Source organism: Lampetra planeri, chromosome 2 (genome assembly GCF_965212315.1).
Source record: "Lampetra planeri chromosome 2, kcLamPlan1.2.h2, whole genome shotgun sequence".
Lineage (NCBI taxonomy): Eukaryota > Metazoa > Chordata > Hyperoartia > Petromyzontiformes > Petromyzontidae > Lampetra > Lampetra planeri.
The window spans coordinates 43,163-61,979 of NC_136108.1; the positions used below are offsets into that span (position 1 = coordinate 43,163).

The 18,817-nt window shown below is 46.5% G+C and overlaps 1 protein-coding gene across 2 annotated transcripts in view; it reads right to left on the reverse strand.

The window, feature by feature from the left end:
• LOC144724393 (enhancer of polycomb homolog 1-like) overlaps positions 1-18,536 on the reverse strand; it is a 42,679-nt gene extending 24,143 nt beyond the window's left edge. Inside the window, exons 1-3 of one of the 2 annotated variants that reach the window (XM_078603493.1) lie at positions 17,429-17,516; positions 11,983-12,128; positions 2,285-2,444 (exon numbers count right to left, since the gene is read on the reverse strand). In XM_078603493.1, the coding sequence (XP_078459619.1) occupies positions 2,285-2,384 (100 nt within the window). In that variant the 5' untranslated portion in view covers positions 2,385-2,444; positions 11,983-12,128; positions 17,429-17,516. Of the gene's footprint in view, positions 1-2,284; positions 2,445-11,982; positions 12,129-17,428 lie in introns of both variants that reach the window. The other variant, XM_078603486.1, reaches the window with a different exon arrangement.
• Positions 18,537-18,817: the final 281 nt, after the last annotated feature.

Consider the following 18,817-nt stretch of genomic DNA (forward strand, 5'->3'; position numbering starts at 1 on the left):
CGGGTAAGACCCAAAACTATAAAGCTCTCGGAATGGTTTGCGGGATAAGACATTCCTATTCGGAAGTGGACTCAGATATGGCGGGCCCCAGTTACAGGCCCCAAGTCACTGTCAGTGAAACTCATCCAATTCAAGTTAATCTACAGGACCTACATGACGAACAACAGGAGAGCTAAATTCAATAACTGCTCCCAAGACTGCCCGAGATGCCCTCCGGGCACATTGCAAACAGTCGCACGCCTTTTTGACATGCTCTGATATCTCAGTTTCCAGTTTCATTTATTAGGTATAACCCTGTGAGCCATGCGGCTCTTCAGCATTTACCAGGATATTACAGACTACTTTAACCGTATTTGCAACATGGGGGTAAGCCTTTCAGTTGACTCAACCCTACTGGGCCCTCAGACCAAAAGGATTAACAAGTTACTATAACACCCTACTCCAAAACCTCAAAAGTGCCGAGAAAAACTATTCTACCGAACTGGAAAGACCGTGAACCGCCCTTTGTGGACTGTGGCATAGGACTCTCCTCTTCCTGGTGGGTATGGAACGTCTGAGCCATACGTTAAAAGGGAAGGAGAGGGAATGTGGCCACATGGTCCCCATTTTGCTTAACCCACCATGAGTAACCATGGAATTGGGGGCCGGGGAGAAGGGATAGGGGAGTCAGGATGGACTCCGGACACTACGCCACCCTCATCTTTACATAAGTGATCGTTGCTCCTGGAAGTAAAAAAAACTCAGACGTCGCATTTATGTTATTATATCTGTCTTGTTTGGTGACATTGCCTTAACCCCTTCCATGCCCTTTTTCCCCAATTCCTCCCCTTCAAGTACTCGGTCCCCAATTTTTACCCTGCCATGGTCGGGCGGCAAGTCTGAGAGCTCCCGTCCGTTCCCCTATCATGGTGGAGAAATTCGTTATGCGAACCGTGCATCTGTTAAATGCCGTCTCACCCTTTCTCTGCTACTCCACCTGTACCATTGGATTTTGAACACCAATAACAAAAAATGTCTTACAAAAAAATAATGCATTCTAGGAGTGAACTGGAACACCACATTGTGATATTGTTCATATGGCATTTGCCAACATGGTTGTATATGAACCCAAAAACTTTTAATAAAATTAAACTTATTTTTTTCCAGATAGGTGGGACCCTCTCCCTCCACACCCTGCCCCTCCTCCGCATTGCAAGGGAGGGGGCGGGGCAGGGAGAATATGACATGCATAGCCCGTTGGACGCCCTGCCAAATGCACTCCTTTAGCTCCGTGGAAATACGCACTTTAAAGCCAGAATTTCCCATGACCAAGTTCCCATACAAGACGAACAGCTGGTGCGATTTCCGCCAGCCCACCATTCTCGAGAGAAATAATTTTAATACTCTTGTCACATCCAAAGTGTGAAACACTCCATCCAAAGTGATTCTCGTTCTGCGAGCTTGAGCTTGATCATACGTCTCAGCAAACAAAGGATATCTTGTGATGTGGAAAGTGTCGCTCAACAACTATGAAAACCAGATTGAATGTATATAACATTTATTTATTTATTTGATGGTCACTGACACGCTCTGGCTAGATAAATAAGCACCTGTATCAGAGCCTAGTTAGAGATGGGGAAAAATGCCTATTTCCCCCTCCAAACCCCATCAGGCATAACTGAGACCGCAACCGAAAGGACAGCTCTCCCAAAGCTACCCTTCTGCGTGTTCACACGAATGTCCACACAATTATGGCTGGTGAAGGTATGGGGCGAGCTCCACAAACCGCTACCCTACAGATGTCCTGCAAATGAACTCCTGGCCCTATCAGCCCAAAACACTGCCAAGGCCAGTGTCGAATGAGATTTACACCTCCGTGTGCTTGAGCGTTTTCCCTGTAATCTTCCAGAATACTCTCCCGAAGGAGGAGGGGCAATGGGGATATTCCCCCTAGCCTATGAGTACTTGTAATAAAATTTATATATGATGCAACTTTAACACGTGAGCTAAGTCAACGTGCTGGGGACTAGAATGGGTTGTAATGTTTAAAGTAGAAGCGTGTTGGTGGCCAATGTATGGATAAATCCATTCAAATCCCTTGCAAAGCAGTGCAACCCTTCATGTTAGAGAACAGCCCACGACAGCGGATATCACATTGCTACCCGAGACAGCCACAGCATAACCAGAAAAAACTTTTACCAATGGTGTGAGAGCTCAGCTGGAGCGAAAACCAAAAGACACTGCAGCCATGGAAGAGCGGATCTGCATCCTGCACCACATGTCGAGCGCTCCGCACGAGGCTTACGCTGTAGGTGGATGAAGGTCTTGGGCCGCTTGAAATCGCCCTTGTAGAGGCCGTCGTAGTACGCCACGTTACTCTGCGCCTCTGGCACGGGGATTACCATGTGCTCAGGCTTCTCCCCATACACCTGCTGCGCCGAGATGGCGCGCTGCAAGTGGTGTTCCTGCATGGGGTGGAACCAGAGGGAGGGGAAGATGGAAGCACGGGGAACGTCAGCACTGGAGTGGACGGGTGAGGGGTAACACTGACATGCAGCGATACACCAAAACTTTGCCCATCACGGGTTTTCTCATCGCATATTTGAAGATTCCCACCAAATGCATTTAGATATAGATCACGGCGTTTCGATAGCAACACAAGCCATCGTCTTCAGGTGAAACAACACAGCAGGCGGACTGCTGAGGCAGGAGAAAATGTAGCCAGTGCGCCACCGCAACCAGAGGCCACATACGCTTGTGGTGGGCACAACCCAAGGGCAAGTGGGCTAGGGATGGAATTTGCAAGTAAAAGATCGAAGAGCTAGCAAACATCGGCCAATCCGAGGGGGGGAGGAAGGGACCCCCGCAACGGGCGCGAGGGTGGGGGTGAAATTTACAGAGGGAACAAGGTGTAAATTTCACAGACACGGAGACACAGACACACAATTAGAGAGATAACACACAGACACAGAGAGGGACACACATGTTCTTTCTCTACTTGTGTATCCGTCTGTCTCCGTGTCTGTGTTTTGTCTCTCTCTCAAATTTAGCATTCTTTGGAAGAACGTTAATCAACCAGGTAGGATGTTGACTGTTGTGTTAGCAGACTCTCTGGGTTATATTGCATTCTCTTTCTAAGTTTGCTATGTTTGTTTTCTCATTCATTCGTACCTGATGATGGTTGCTTGTGTTGCAATCGAAACGTCGTATTCTATTATTATTACATTTATTTTCTTTTTACGTAACTTTACCGAAAGAACCAAAGAGTTTCAGGAGATTCAGCACAGATTTTCTTACGAGACTATTCCTTGCACAGCAATCCCTCGCCAACCACGGAATGTACACACGGTTTACTATCTGTATACAAATTTAGCAATACGACCTGGAAATTTTAAGTATCCACGGGTAAGCCCGGGTCCTCAACATGCATTTACAAATTTCACAAGGCCACGGTTCTCCTCCGTACCACCCGTGGTGCTGCGTTGTAGCTTATCAGCTGTCTATATGTTTTGTTGATTCTTGCAGCGCATAGACCGCGTCGCAACGCAAATGCATATTTTGATTCTATTTGTTGGTCATTCATATACATTTTCCCCTTATTCATGGACCCGAAAAATACAGCGAGTGAAGGTAAGAAAAAAGCAGAGAAAGCAAAACAAGTGACAGGTTTGATAAGTTTGTACTTGGCAAGGGTTGCATCTGTGGGGAGAGTCTTTGGGGTCAATGAGTCTACCCTCAACACGAAAGGTATGTAAAGTAAATTTTATGTTAATTTATGTTTCAGTATGTTATTGTGTAATGTACTGCATATTATTGGCGTTTAGTTAACAGGCAACTTAGTTGAGCTACGACGAGTCTGACCACGGCCGTGGTTCTGTATTACTCATTGTAGTTTTTACCTTCCACATGGAGCTATGTGCCAGACAATATTACAGCACGCCTATCTACATTTTTTTATTGCATGTGCCTACGATCAAAATTCTGTCAATAACAATGCCAGCAATTCAACACAGGTCGCTTACAACATCTACCAATGTCATCACTGACGGCAAAGGGAACGAGTGTTTAATAACGCCACTTGGGCCAGAAATAATTCAAAGCAGCGAACTCAATTGTGTTGTTTTTTTAGAACGGCAATCCCTTCTCCAACCTAGATAAAAACGCGTGTGATTAAACACTGGGCACACAATCACAAAACTTTTCAATTGCCTGACCGCAAATCAAAGGGTGGCAAAACATGTTGTAAGTGGGGCAGGATTGCACAATCCAGCTTGCAGTAGTAAACAACAATAAGAAAACAATAATTTGGTCCTTTCCCATACATGTCCTTCAACGTGAAAAATTAAGCTTTTTTAAATCCTTTATATTAAGTTCGTTTGCTTGCGTGCTTGCTTGCTTGCGTGCTTGCTTGCTTAGGACCGTGCAAATCTTTCGCTCGTTTTTTAACCCACTTCCCGTGATCCAATCGAGCTGACATTTTCCACACAGACTCGTTGTGCGAGACAATTAATGTTCGTGAAAAAAATATTTCAAAAATTTTACACTTTTTAGGCAAAAAAAAATTATTTTACATTTATTCAAATACAACTCATTCATGGCTTTGGCTGAACGTCACAGTGTAGGAGCCCAGAGCGTAACCCCTCCACAGGCCGTGGCGGAATAGCGCAGTTGGTAGCGCCCTCGCTTCCCATGCCAAAGGTCGCGGGATCGATCCCTGCGTCCTCCACAGGCGAATATATTTTTAAATTCTTTATATTAAGTTCACTTGCTTGCTTAGGACCGTGCAAATCTTTCGCTCCTTTTTTAACCCACTTCCAATCGAGCTGACATTTTCCATTTTCCACACAGACTCGTTGTGTGGGACAATTAATTTTTGTGAACAAATGTTTCCAAAATGTTACACTGTTTAGGGAAAACAAATTAAATATTTAATTACCAATTGCTTAATACTAGCAGACAATCATCTGACCCATAGGTGGCAGCCATCTCAAGCCAGAGGACGAGAAGACTCTAGCCGCCATGCATATAAAGGATTTATAGTGAAAAACTTTGTTTTTACGGGTTTACTTGTTTTTGGTCACTTAGTCATAACTATAGCAACAGTTCCAAATCTGGTAACCGAAGGGGGGAAAGGAAACTCCTGAAATGGCAGCAGCCACTGGCCACAACCCTCGGTATGAGGGACCACAGCGTTAAGGCATAGAGACGGGCACTTTGATGCCAACGTGTGAGCCGAGGCAATTTCTGCAGTGTGCAGCCTTGCACCCTTGCCAATTTAGTAGCCGATGCAGTCTCTCCCGTTACTCAAAACGTTTCTCAAAACGGGAGAGGCTTTTGCAGACAGCACAAATTTCCACATCGTGGCCGACCACAAGGCATGTAAAAAATGCACGGGTTGGCACTGGATATTTCAATCCCGCATAGAGTTTCTTCTGTAAATTTGTATTTTAACTATTACTACTACATGTGCTAATATATATTTTTTTACAAAAAATGCACGACTCAAAGAATATGTACGAAGAGCAAACGAGACGGCTAGAAGATTTTATATGTATTTTCTGCCTTGCTCTCAGACGCTCAAAGTGTGCCAAAAAAAACACCCATTATTTTTAGCTAGATGGCTAACACTAGCTGCAGCTTGCACTGAGATGCAGAAAAAACTGAGATTTATGGGTAGAAGAAATTAGGTACCTGTCCCAAAACTCGCTTGGCACTCAAGATGCGTTCCTAAAGAAGCGCGAATCAAATCAGCGCTAAAAAGGCCATTATATTATATTATATATACGAGGATGCATTCCCGACTCTGTTATTTATTATGTATGAACAAAATATCAGGGCTTCATTTGGGTATCGGCAATAGCGCTAATAATACAGATGCTAAACATTTTACATTTAAATGTATTCTTTTTATTTTAAAAACATCAGCATTCTGTATGGTACTCATCAGGGCATCCAACTGATGCTCACAACACACATCACCAGCCTCGACTCGCCGTATCACTTGCATTTTAATATCCAGTGATCCTTTTCCTCGACACTTTGGCCACATTTCCAGCACTAACACTTGCAGACCTCTTTCAATTCAGTGGTCTGTGCAAGACATCTATTCAGAATTGCCTTCCTATAATGTTTTTTATGCCTTTACTTACTTCTTTTGATTTACTACTTACCTTACTCATGTTACTTGTTGTGCACGGTTGCACTTCATCCTGCACGTGATTGCAATTAACTTTTATCAGTCGGTGTTAGCCGCTGAGGGCGGGACAGGTTACTTCTCATTCCTGTTGCTGTATGCCCCTGTACTGTTCCTGTTCCGTTGTAATGTGCACCGATGCCTACATTATTGACAGAGATATTGGCACGTAAAATAAAGATTGACTAAGAGGCCTTTTTCAGGGTAAAAAATGCTCCCAAAAACACGAAAATAAGGCAGAAAGCCACTAAGGTGGAGTAAACACACTGGCGGGTGTGTTTTAAAAAAACTGGCTAGTGCCGCTTGCTCTGAGCGTACATTGCTCTTATTGGCCAAGTGAATGTAAAAAAAGATTGTGGCATGTGCGTTTCCTGCCAAACCTGTGTTCTCACTCTGAAGCGCCTTTTCCATTTTTTTGTATAAACTTGCCCCAGGACAAAAAGCGTTCTACAGGGTAGCGCTAAGCGAGGATTGCCTATAGTTTTGACTAACTCGGTGAATCGTGGCAAAAACGTATAAAACAGATGCACAATGCCGCAATGCTCATTTTTAGAAGAATATCACGGAGTGCGAATCATATGTAAATTATGACCATGGCAAATGGCCGATTCAACTTCGCATAAAGTGAAATTTTCAAATACTGCAATACAAAAAAATTAACTACCGTATTAAAGCTAGCAGGGCAGTCTGCATTCCAGCTGCACATAGTGAGTGTGCCTGGGACATCTATTGAAAGGAGATCATAATAAAAAAGATGAAATAGTGGTGGATGAGAGCAGATTGGAACGCTGAACTTAATGAAAAAGCGTGTATTCATGTTCATTATCTGAATCACTTTCCACGGGCATGTGGGCTACATGACCCAGCTGATGCAGCTTTGACTGCCAGAGCCGCTCACGGTTGGCACTGTCCCGATGAAAAGTGACACAATTTTGCCTTAAAAATGTGTTTAATCAGTGTGCACTAGGTGCTATGACATATGACCCTGAAACATGGTCACGAATTAAAAAATATGGAACAAAAACTGGTGTGCAAAGTGTGAAGAGATACAGGATTGGAATTACACTGCAAGACGGAAAGAGGAGCATGAGGATTAGAGAACATATTAAGGTGACTGACATCATCCAACCTATTTATAAAAGTAGATTCAGTAGGACATGTCGCGGTTTGAAGCAAGGGTGGAAAAAAGCCGATTTTTGCAAATTTTAAATCGGGTCATTGGTTTTATTTTTTTTAAACCCGATTTTGTTGAAAAAAAACATGGTTTAATCCGGCAAGTCAAGTTGTCGTCAATCGGCGCCAGTCATCAGATTCGCTGTCCTCTTCGATAATCTCAACCGCGCCGTCGAAGGCGGGAATGTTGCTCTTGATGAAGACGAGCTTCTCCACCGACTTCACGCTCGGGCTGTTCCTCAGCTCGGAGTGAACGAAGGCCGTGGTGGAGAAGTTCCTCTCGGATGCAGTACTGGACGTGGCAATGCTGAACAGCTTGACGGCGATCTTTTGCAGCTCAGGCCACTCACTGCCATGGACAGCCAATACTCCATCGGTGTCTTGCGACCTTTAACCATCATCTTGTAGCGGAACGTGTTGTTTGTCTTCTCTTTGGTGGGAGCTATAATTATAGGGATTAACAGGCAATAAAACCGAATTAAACCGGATTTTGGGCCATCTGAGATGATTTTGCAAAAAAACATATTTTACGAGGCAAGGCCCACTGAGCTATATAGCTATTTTTCAGAAGCAACCAGGCCACAAATGATAGATCAACGAAGTGGCTTATCACGTGGGAATTTATAGCAGCCAAATACTCTAAACCAATGTTTCTGAATGTAGAGTGATAAACTGGAAGACCCAGATCAAAATACACGCGACCACGGGGAGAACATGGAAACGCTAAAAATACAGGCATCAGGGTCGGTATCGAACCCACTACCTCCTGCATACCAGGCAAGGTCGATAAAATCTCACTACTGTGGCAGCCAAGAAATGGAACATGTCTGAGAGTACATCCATCAAGGAGATAGAGCAATGAAATCAGCTTGTGTGCAGGTGCTGGAAGGTTTATTGCACAGTGGAATCGTGAGAGGTGGCGGCATCGGCACCATGTCAGATTATGTTGATGAGATTCTTTATTACAAAATGCTTTCATTTCAAAGCAAATTCCCAGCGTCCTAAGACACGCAGAATATATGGGACTTAATGCAAATTATTTTAAAAGGGGCCAGCTGAGTTGGTAATGGATGTATACTTATGCGTAGGTATAACGCAACACTCCTCGGTATCCCATATTAATTCGACAAGGCAACATAAATTTCATTAAATGACGTATAAATTCCATATCGAGCAAAGATCGCAAAGAAAAACATGAAGGTGGCGAAAGGTTTTTGCTAAGAATGGCTTAAATCTGTGGGTTGTAGCTGTTGAAACAAGTGAGTCGTCACTAAAGGTTTTGCCTTGTGCCACCAATCATGGTCCCTACTCGAAATAGAGAAATTAAAAAAAGCAGCGGACAAAGTTAGTTTGAATGCAGAATGGTTTGGGGGAGGGGCTGTGCAGTTCTGGAGGTAATCTGATCCTTAAAGCAGTACCCCAGGGTACCAAATAATACAAAATGGCAGAGACAATTAAATATTCTATTTCTGGGACACTATTTTTTCCAGGGGTGTACTTAACTCCGCGACTGGGGTACCAATCAATCCGAAATCAGTGCTGAAATCAGTGCTACTCCGTGATGTCGAAACGCCAAACATTAGCATAAAAAATCCGTTATCGAAAAATTCTACTTTGAATAGTGCATCGTGTAGAGCTCGTCGGGATGAGTCAATTGCCGCAGCGCCGACCATCAACAGACTAAAAATTACTGCATCACTGACATTATGCGAGAGCCGGGGTACCATGGAACCCCGGGTACCGCCATAAAGTTAATATGTGCATCAGATGTAAACAAACCCAACAGATATCTGGGCTGTGATGTCTCTGGTGATTTTTACACAACCAATGTATCTTTGGCAGTGATAAATTGATGTTCCCACAGCAGCTATTAGCCGTTTTATATATTTGCTTAAAATACTGGGATTGACGAGGTTTTCGAAAGGGCACACTTCGAAATCCGAAAATGTTATCAGTGACAAACTCATAAACAACCACACGTTCCCATCTATAATCACCGAAGATGCTGCCAATTTCATTAAAACACTGATGAGCCACGTATTGAAGCATCATAAGCCCTCTTACAAGAACAATTGCATGTGGCCAAACATCTCAAGCAAGTCCAGGTGGTGACCGTTCCTTACTCAATCAGAAAACTTGAAGTAATAACAAAAAAATACCAGACACATAATACGTGTGGCAGGGCCTCGTGAAGTAAAAGGGACACGGGCATTACCTCAGTACCGTGTGCTACGATCAGTGCTAAAGTAAAGGTCAGTGGGAGACGATGTTGCGAGTCAATCGCTGTACCGTCTGGCGTGCAAGCACGTGCTCTTGTTTACAGGAATCAGTCACTGCCACGCTGGTTATTTCATTCACGCAGTCGGGTCAAAACCAAGACTGACTCGAGACCGTAAAAGTTATGCTTTTTAAATCCTTTATATTAAGTTCACTTGCTTGCTTGCGCGCTTACGACCGTGCAAATCTTTCGGTCGTTTTTTAACCCACTTCCCGTGATCCAATCGAGCTGACATTTTGCACACAGACTCGTTGTGCGTGACAATTTATTTTCGTGAAATTTTTTTTCCAAAAGTTTCAACATTTTAGGAAATGTTTTTATATTTAATTACCAATTGCTTAATGGTGGCAGGCAATCATCTGACCCATAGGTGGCAGCCATCTCAAGCCAGAAGACGAGAGGACTCTAGCCGCCACGCATATAAAGGATTTAGTGAAAAACTTAGTTTTTATGGGTTAATTTTTTCCTTCAGGTGAACATAACAAAGGTGTAAATCATTTCTATTATTTTAAAAGTTACCAATCTGAATGTGGGATGGGGTCCTTCCTCTGTTATGTAACACCGCACGTGAGAAACACACCGCTGGAGTTTGTGTGCATATGATGGATTATTCTGTGCATTTCTTTGCGAGCCAGATACGAGCCCACAGTGAACGACAGGCGACATGGGAACATATTGGGCTCGCGACCTCCTGCTCACTCAATCAATCAATCTACCCAGTCGGCTAACCTGCAGCATAAGCACGCATCCGTTTCACACCAACTCACACAGCATGGCCACTCCATAGCATACACCTAGTGGCTCTTACAACGTACATTAGTAATGCGGCCATAACGTAGCATTTCAGATTGCAGAAACACAGAGGAAAACGAGAAAATAGATGGGAGCAAGGGAAGGGGAAGCGACTAACTCACCAATCCGCTCGCTCAAAAATAAAGAAAAAAGTAAGCAATTAAAAGGGTCTGCAAACAAGGGATACAAGAGGAAGATATTCAGGAAACACTTGAGAAGAAAGGGGACCAGGCAAAGTTGTCTGGAGAGGACATGATATGTTATAGGGGGCATAGTAACACAGGCAACCACAGCAGCCACATCACCAGATTTTAACGCTAAATCAAATTCACAATAATTTAGGCCCTTTATAAAACCAATGATGGACTCCCCACATCGCCACTATCATGGTTGTTTGGGCAGACTTAACCACTCTGGTGAGGAACCGGTTCAAATGACTCACCACTAATGTTGTGAGGTGGCCCAGAATCGAACGAAGGTAGCGGGGAGCACAGCGCAGTGCGCCGACCACTCCACCTTGCGTATTGCAGTGCAAGCCAAGACCAGCCGGGAATAAAACGGGACTGCGATCCTGTGATCCGAAATAAGAAGCACCTTGCATGAAACGCGCAGCCTTTTTAGGTTTCGTCTTCCATCAACCCAGGAAATTTGCTTCAAAGTCAAATCTCAGCATCAATAACATGGGTTCCTTGCTTCCTTCCAGTCATAACAAGCCCTTACTCAACCGTACACTGAAAATTCCAAGACAATTTCAGTGTATTATAATATTGCATAGCTCTTTTTCGAAAATCTAATTTTATTCTCACCTGCAACTTGACCAGTTATTCTTGTATGAAATGCATTGTACAAAAAGTACAATTGCAGTTAACTTCTCGGTAATATTTAGAAAATTCAATTATTAATTAGTAATGCTACATAAGAGTACTATAGTACAGATGTTACCATGATTAATTGTTTTAATAATTGTGCACCAGTGTTGTTCTGAAAGTGTGGCCAGAGCGGAGTGTCGCCATGCTTTGCTGAGATTAAGTAGTTCAAGCTACGTGAATCGCGCATATGTCTTAGCAAACACACACATTACTAAAGCCGGACAAAAGTCCCCCCCCCCCCCCGTATTGACATAACATACTTTGTGGGCAAGTGTTGCTACAGAGTACTTATAAAGACGGCACGGTCCGCGAAAGAGTGGGTGGTCAACACCACCCCCAGCCGCGTGTCTAACGAGTGACTTTGTTTATACATTGAACCAGGTACTCATTTGAGGCCGAGCCAACCTAAGAGATACCCATGACCGGTTCACATAATCGTCACTGGTATTAGCCATGAGCGGGAATCGAACTCCGAACCAAACACCACACTACGCACATATGCGTACAGGTTGGTTCCAGTTACTCACTCACTAGCGGGCAATCGCATCATTATCACTCTTCGATTTTGTTGACCGTTTGATGAACTTCAATCATTGATGACTCCACCATGCTGTGGACTCCATCTACCAGTCCGACTCTTTCATTTCATCCACACTGTATTAAGATACCACCACACTGCAGATTACACACCAACTCACCCATTAATTTATTCACGTAAACCTTTGTCTTCTGCTTTCCTCGCACTGGGGTACTTTGGAATTCCATACCATCTGATTTCTTCAAGTGAAAATAATAACATTGCTCAATTCAAGAAATGAGTTAGAGCATCGAAAGTTTTGGGCCTCTGCAAATGTAAAAAAAACACATTTATGAACTGCCCATAATTACAAACTCACACACCTAACAGATTCCAAATTTTGAAATACAGATCACCTTCACAAATGAACTGGGCCATACAGAAGCACTTCACCGGCCATCCAACTACACAGCACAGACGCAACTCATGTATCCTTAAGCACTGTTGGGAAAATCCTCCTGTTAGCGAGCCCAAAATGTGGTCAACAGCACTCAAAGGCACCTTTATCTCCCAATTGCACTAGGCTCTAATTTAAAAGGCTGATTCAACCTAGGCGAGGACCAAGGCTGGTTCTGACACCCTTTACCCAACAACACACAAGATCTACCAACAGGCACACGCACGAACGAGTACAGTCGAAGTCGGCTCGCCGGGTTCACAGCGCAGTGTCCTAACCACTGAACTAGCACTTCAGTACACACCAAATGCAATGCATTGAGTGTACAGTATATATATAACATCGACATACAATGTCAGTGTTATATCGAGTATGTTTTGTGGATAGTACACACATCACACGCATATAGACGTATATAGTAGGCACAGTACAATATACGTTAGGTGTGCGTGTTTGTCAAGTCGATGAGTGGTACGCGTTTGCACACGAGGCCAGGGGTCGAAAACCTGCAGCTCTTTAAGGACTCCTTCCTGACTTGCTATTCAGGACCATCGTCTCTTATTCACACACGCATTGCGGCTCTTGAAATAGAGTTTTTAGCAAATTCGAAAAAAATGGCTCTCATTATTTTGGTTGCTGGCCCATGGGCCATGCGAAACGTCAACATACTGCGGGTGGTCATGTGCACATGGCAGGTACAGTATACATCAAACAAGGTGTACCCTGTACACACTAGGTCTTGTGTGCACAGTGATCATTGTATGCACAGCGGTTGGCTACGTATGGTGCGAAAGAAGTTCAACATACACCCTCATCCATAATATACACTCAGTCTATACACACGTAGGACTGTGACAGACCCCACCACCAGTAATCAGACATGTGCTCCTGCTGTCTGTACACGTGGTACTGTCTATATACACGGTTCAGCTGTCTACACTCTATTTTCAAGATAGATATTGTAAGTCTTACGATCACGACACGCGGTACTGCGTCTAGACACACTACAAGTTACTGTCTACATACAGTACTCCACGTGAACTGCCGAAGGGTCCCTGGCAGGGCAGCCCCAGGTGCCATGGGTTGACTGATATGACAGGCAGACAGATGTACCACCTGTGTCCCCGACTGTGCCAACTTTCTGAATGTTAGCTGACCGGCGCTCCGCTCGTTGTTGGAGGGTGACTACCTCCCATTGCCCAGCAGCGTCCTTCACGAGCTTCCTCCTCCCCACAGAGGCCGATCTTGACACCGCTGGTGGTGGTCATCGGCAAGTCCACTCGGCTCCACATCCTCCTGTACTGCAACAGTTAATCTCTTCTATAGCCCGTGCCGAGCCCATTTAGTCCCCTCTATCCTGCCGAACAGAAGCTGTTATGGCATGCGGTCTACTTGACCCAGCCAACGCTACCTCGACTGCCGGTGGAGCTCATTGATGGCACTGTGTCCAGATCTCAATATTTAAACCGGCGCAGCACATGTTGATGTAAATGGCTCCATGTTTCGCAAACATCTACACATAAACACGTTGTTACCCTGTCTCTACACACACGTTGTTACCCTGTCTCTACACACACACACGTTGTTACCCTGTCTCCACACACACACACGTTGTTACCCTGTCTCTACACACACACGTCGTTACCCTGTCTCTACACACACACACACACGTTGTTACCCTGTCTACACACACACACACACGTTGTTACCCTGTCTACACACACACGTCGTTACCCTGTCTCTACACACACACACACGTTGTTACCCTGTCTCCACACACACACACACACGTTGTTACCATGTCTCTACACACACACGTCGTTACCCTGTCTCCACACACACACACGTTGTTACCCTGTCTACACACACACACACGTTGTTACCCTGTCTACACACACACGTCGTTACCCTGTCTACACACACACACACACGTTGTTACCCTGTCTCTACACACACACGTCGTTACCCGGTCTCTACACACACACACGTCGTTACGCTGTCTCTACACTAAACACACGTCGTTACCCTGTCTCTACACGACACACACGTCGTTACCCTGTCTACACACACACACGTTGTTACCCTGTCTCTACACTACACACACACGTTGTTACCCTGTCTCTACACTACACACACACGTTGTTACCCTGTCTCTACACTACACACACACGTTGTTACCCTGTCTCTACACTACACACACACACGTTACCCTGTCTCTATACTACACACACACGTGTTACCCTGTCTCTACACACACACACACACGTTGTTACCCTGTCTCTACACACACGTTGTTATCCTGTCTCTACACACACACGTTGTTACCCTGTCTCTACTCACACACACACACGTTGTTACCCTGTCTCTACACACACACGTTGTTACCCTGTCTCTACACACACACACGTTGTTACCCTGTCTCTACACACACACACGTTGTTACCCTGTCTCTACACACACACACGTTGTTACCCTGTCTCTACACACACACACGTTGTTACCCTGTCTCTACACACACACGTTGTTACCCTGTCTCTACACACACACGTTGTTACCCTGTCTCTACACACACACACGTTGTTACCCTGTCTCTACACACACACACGTTGTTACCCTGTCTCTACACACACACACGTTGTTACCCTGTCTCTACACACACACGTTGTTACCCTGTCTCTACACACACACGTTGTTACCCTGTCTCTACACACACACACGTTGTTATCCTGTCTCTACACACACAACCGTTGTTATCCTGTCTCTACACACACACACGTTGTTACCCTGTCTCTACACACACACACGTTGTTACCCTGTCTCTACACACACACGTTGCTACCCTGTCACTACACACACACGTTGTTACCCTGTCTCTACACACACACGTTGTTACCCTGTCTCTACACACACACACGTTGTTATCCTGTCTCTACACACACACGTTGTTACCCTGTCTCTACAAACACACTCACGTTGTTTCCCTGTCTCTACACACACACGTTGCTACCCTGTCTCTACACACACACACGTTGTTACCCTGTCTCTACACACACACGTTGTTACCCTGTCTCTACACACACACACGTTGCTACCCTGTCTCCTCACACACACGTTGTTACCCTGTCTCTACAAACACACACGTTGTTACCCTGTCTATCCACACACGTTGTTACCCTGTCTCTACACACACACGTTGTTAACCTGTCTCTACACTACACACACGTCGTTACCCTGTCTCTACACACACACACACGTTGTTACCCTGTCTCTACACACACACGTTGTTACCCTGTCTCTACACACACACACGTTGTTACCCTGTCTCTACACTACACACACGTTGTTACCCTGTCTCTACACTACACACACGTCGTTACCCTGTCTCTACACACACACACGTTGTTACCCTGTCTACACACACACGTTGTTACCCTGTCTCTACACACACACACACGTTGTTACCCTGTCTCTACACACACACACACACGTTGTTACCCTGTCTCTACACTACACACACGTTGTTACCCTGTCTCTACACACACACACGTTGTTACCCTGTCTCTACACACACACACGTTGTTACCCTGTCTCTACACACACATACGTTGTTACCCTGTCTATACACACACACGTTGTTACCCTGTCTCTACACACACGTTGTTACCCTGTCACTACACTACACACACACGTTGTTACCCTGTCTCTACACTACACACACGTTGTTACCCTGTCTCTACACTACACACACGTTGTTACCCTGTCTCCACACACACGTTGTTACCCTGTATCTACACTACACACACGTTGTTATCCTGTCTCTACACACACACGTTGTTACCCTGTCACTACACTACACACACACGTTGTTACCCTGTCTACACACACACGTTGTTACCCTGTCTCTACACTACACACACGTTGTTACCCTGTCTCCACACACACGTTGTTACCCTGTCTCTACACACACACACGTTGTTACCCTGTCTCTACGCTACACACACACACGTTACCCTGTCTCTACACTACACACACACACGTTACCCTGTCTCTACACTACACACACACACGTTACCCTGTCTCTACACTACACACACACGTTGTTACCCTGTCTCTACACACACACACACGTCGTTACCCTGTCTCTACACACACGTCGTTACCCTGTCTACACACACACACGTTGTTACCCTGTCTCTACACTACACACACACGTTGTTACCCTGTCTCTACACTACACACACACGTTGTTACCCTGTCTCTACACTACACACACACGTTGTTACCCTGTCTCTACACTACACACACACACGTTACCCTGTCTCTACACACACACGTTGTTACCCTGTCTCTACGCTACACACACACACGTTACCCTGTCTCTACACTACACACACACACGTTACCCTGTCTCTACACTACACACACACGTCGTTACCCTGTCTCTACACACACACACGTTGTTACCCTGTCTCTACACACACACACGTTGTTACCCTGTCTCTATACACACGTTGTTATCCTGTCTCTACACACACACGTTGTTACCCTGTCTCTACACACACACGTTGTTACCCTGTCTCTACTCACACACACACACGTTGTTACCCTGTCTCTACACACACACACGTTGTTACCCTGTCTCTACACACACACACGTTGTTACCCTGTCTCTACACACACACGTTGTTACCCTGTCTCTACACACACACACGTTGTTACCCTGTCTCTACACACACACACGTTGTTACCCTGTCTCTACACACACACACGTTGTTACCCTGTCTCTACACACACACACGTTGCTACCCTGTCTCTACACACACACACGTTGTTACCCTGTCTCTACACTACACACACGTTGTTACCCTGTCTCTACACTACACACACACGTTGTTACCCTGTCTCCACACATGCTGTCGACACGCCTCCGTGATCCCAAAATGGCGCATCACGTGACCCGTACGTCACGTGACGCTGTCGCACAAAGACGCGTCAAGCCGGACACGGAGCCTTCACAAAACACCCCCAGCGGGGACAGAGACACGGAGACAGAGACACGGCGAAGGGGAGCAGAGGTAGTCCCGCCAGTCACGACGCCGTACAGCACACATCCGCATCGGTCGACCCGTCCACTCTTCTTAATCCGAGCGCTGCTCGCTCACTCACTCACCGTCTCCTCCTCCTTCTCCATGCCCGTGGGCATCTGCGGCACGGTGCGGTTGATGGACACATACTCCTGCAGGTCGGGGAGATCCTCCGCGCGGAAAATCGGCAGCGGCTTGGAGGCGTCGAGCGCCCTGGCACGGAACGACAGCCCCAGTTTGCTCATGGCGACCGCCGCCAGGCCGCGCCGGGCGCGGGCGGGATGGATGTGGGGGGGGCTTGGGATGGGCGGGGGGGGGGACTGGGGGAGGGGGCGGGGGAGATGGGGGGTGGATTCCGCACGCCGCCTCCGCCTGCTCCACAGTCCTCCACAGCGCCCCCGCTTCTCCTTCCGGAAGACGCGGACGCTCCTCCCTCTCCAAATCTTTATTCCGGCAGCAGATTCCGCACCACCGGACGCCACCGCCTCTGCTTCTTGAAGCGGTAGACGCTGCTTATTCTCCTGTGGTCTCTAAGCGGCAGCACATCCGCCTACCAAAACAACATCTGCCTCTGTAGGAGTTATTGTTGTAGCAGTCGTTTTGTTTCTTTCTGCCATAGGTGGTAGACGCTTCTTCCAGAGGCAGAAGACTCTGCCACGTGTTTATGTTCGCTGCTACGACTTCCAGAAGGGGCCGCTCCTCCCCCCTCCTCCTCCCCCAGCAGAGGCGGGGAGGAGATGGAGCCCGCAATTACCTCCCCGCGAAAACAAATTTAAATATATAATCCAGTAAAAAAAAATATAACAAAAATTACAAACGATAACTAAAAATGGCACCCAACTCCGTTTCCACAATTTTACACACAACCTCGCAATTAATAAAAACAAATGTAAAATACCAACTGTGACGGATCACGATAATCCCTAGGCGCTGGCTAAGAGGCGCGGAGGCTGCGTTGGGACCGCGTGGCGCCTCATCCCGCCCGCACCACCGCTCCCTCACCACCCTCACAACTACCACCAGCACCGTTGCCGCGAACCACAGCTACTGTTGCTCTTTGTCGTCGCGTTGCTGGTCGCGCCCTCGCCTCAGTCTCCTCAGCGGCGGCAGCGGCGCGCGCCGCGACAACAAAGCGGCTCCGCGAACATGGCGGCGCTGACGAGGGCGACCATAATGGACGCGGCGGTCCCGAGCTGCACCGCGCGCGGGGGGCGGGGCCCTGGGTGGGCGGGCCGAGTCCTTGTAGGGGGCGGGGGGGCGGGGCCTCAGGCAAAAGGGGCGGGGGCCTAGTGGGGTGAGGGGCGGGGCTTACGAGGGAGAGGCGGGGCTTCAAGGGGCGGGGCTGGAGGGGGATTGCGGATCTTGTCAACAAGGGGAGGGGGACCGGAATCGGAAATGTCGGAAACTGGGGGGAGGAGGGGAGGATGAAGGAGGGGGCTGAGAAAGGTGGGGTGGAGGGACCGGAAGGGGAAATG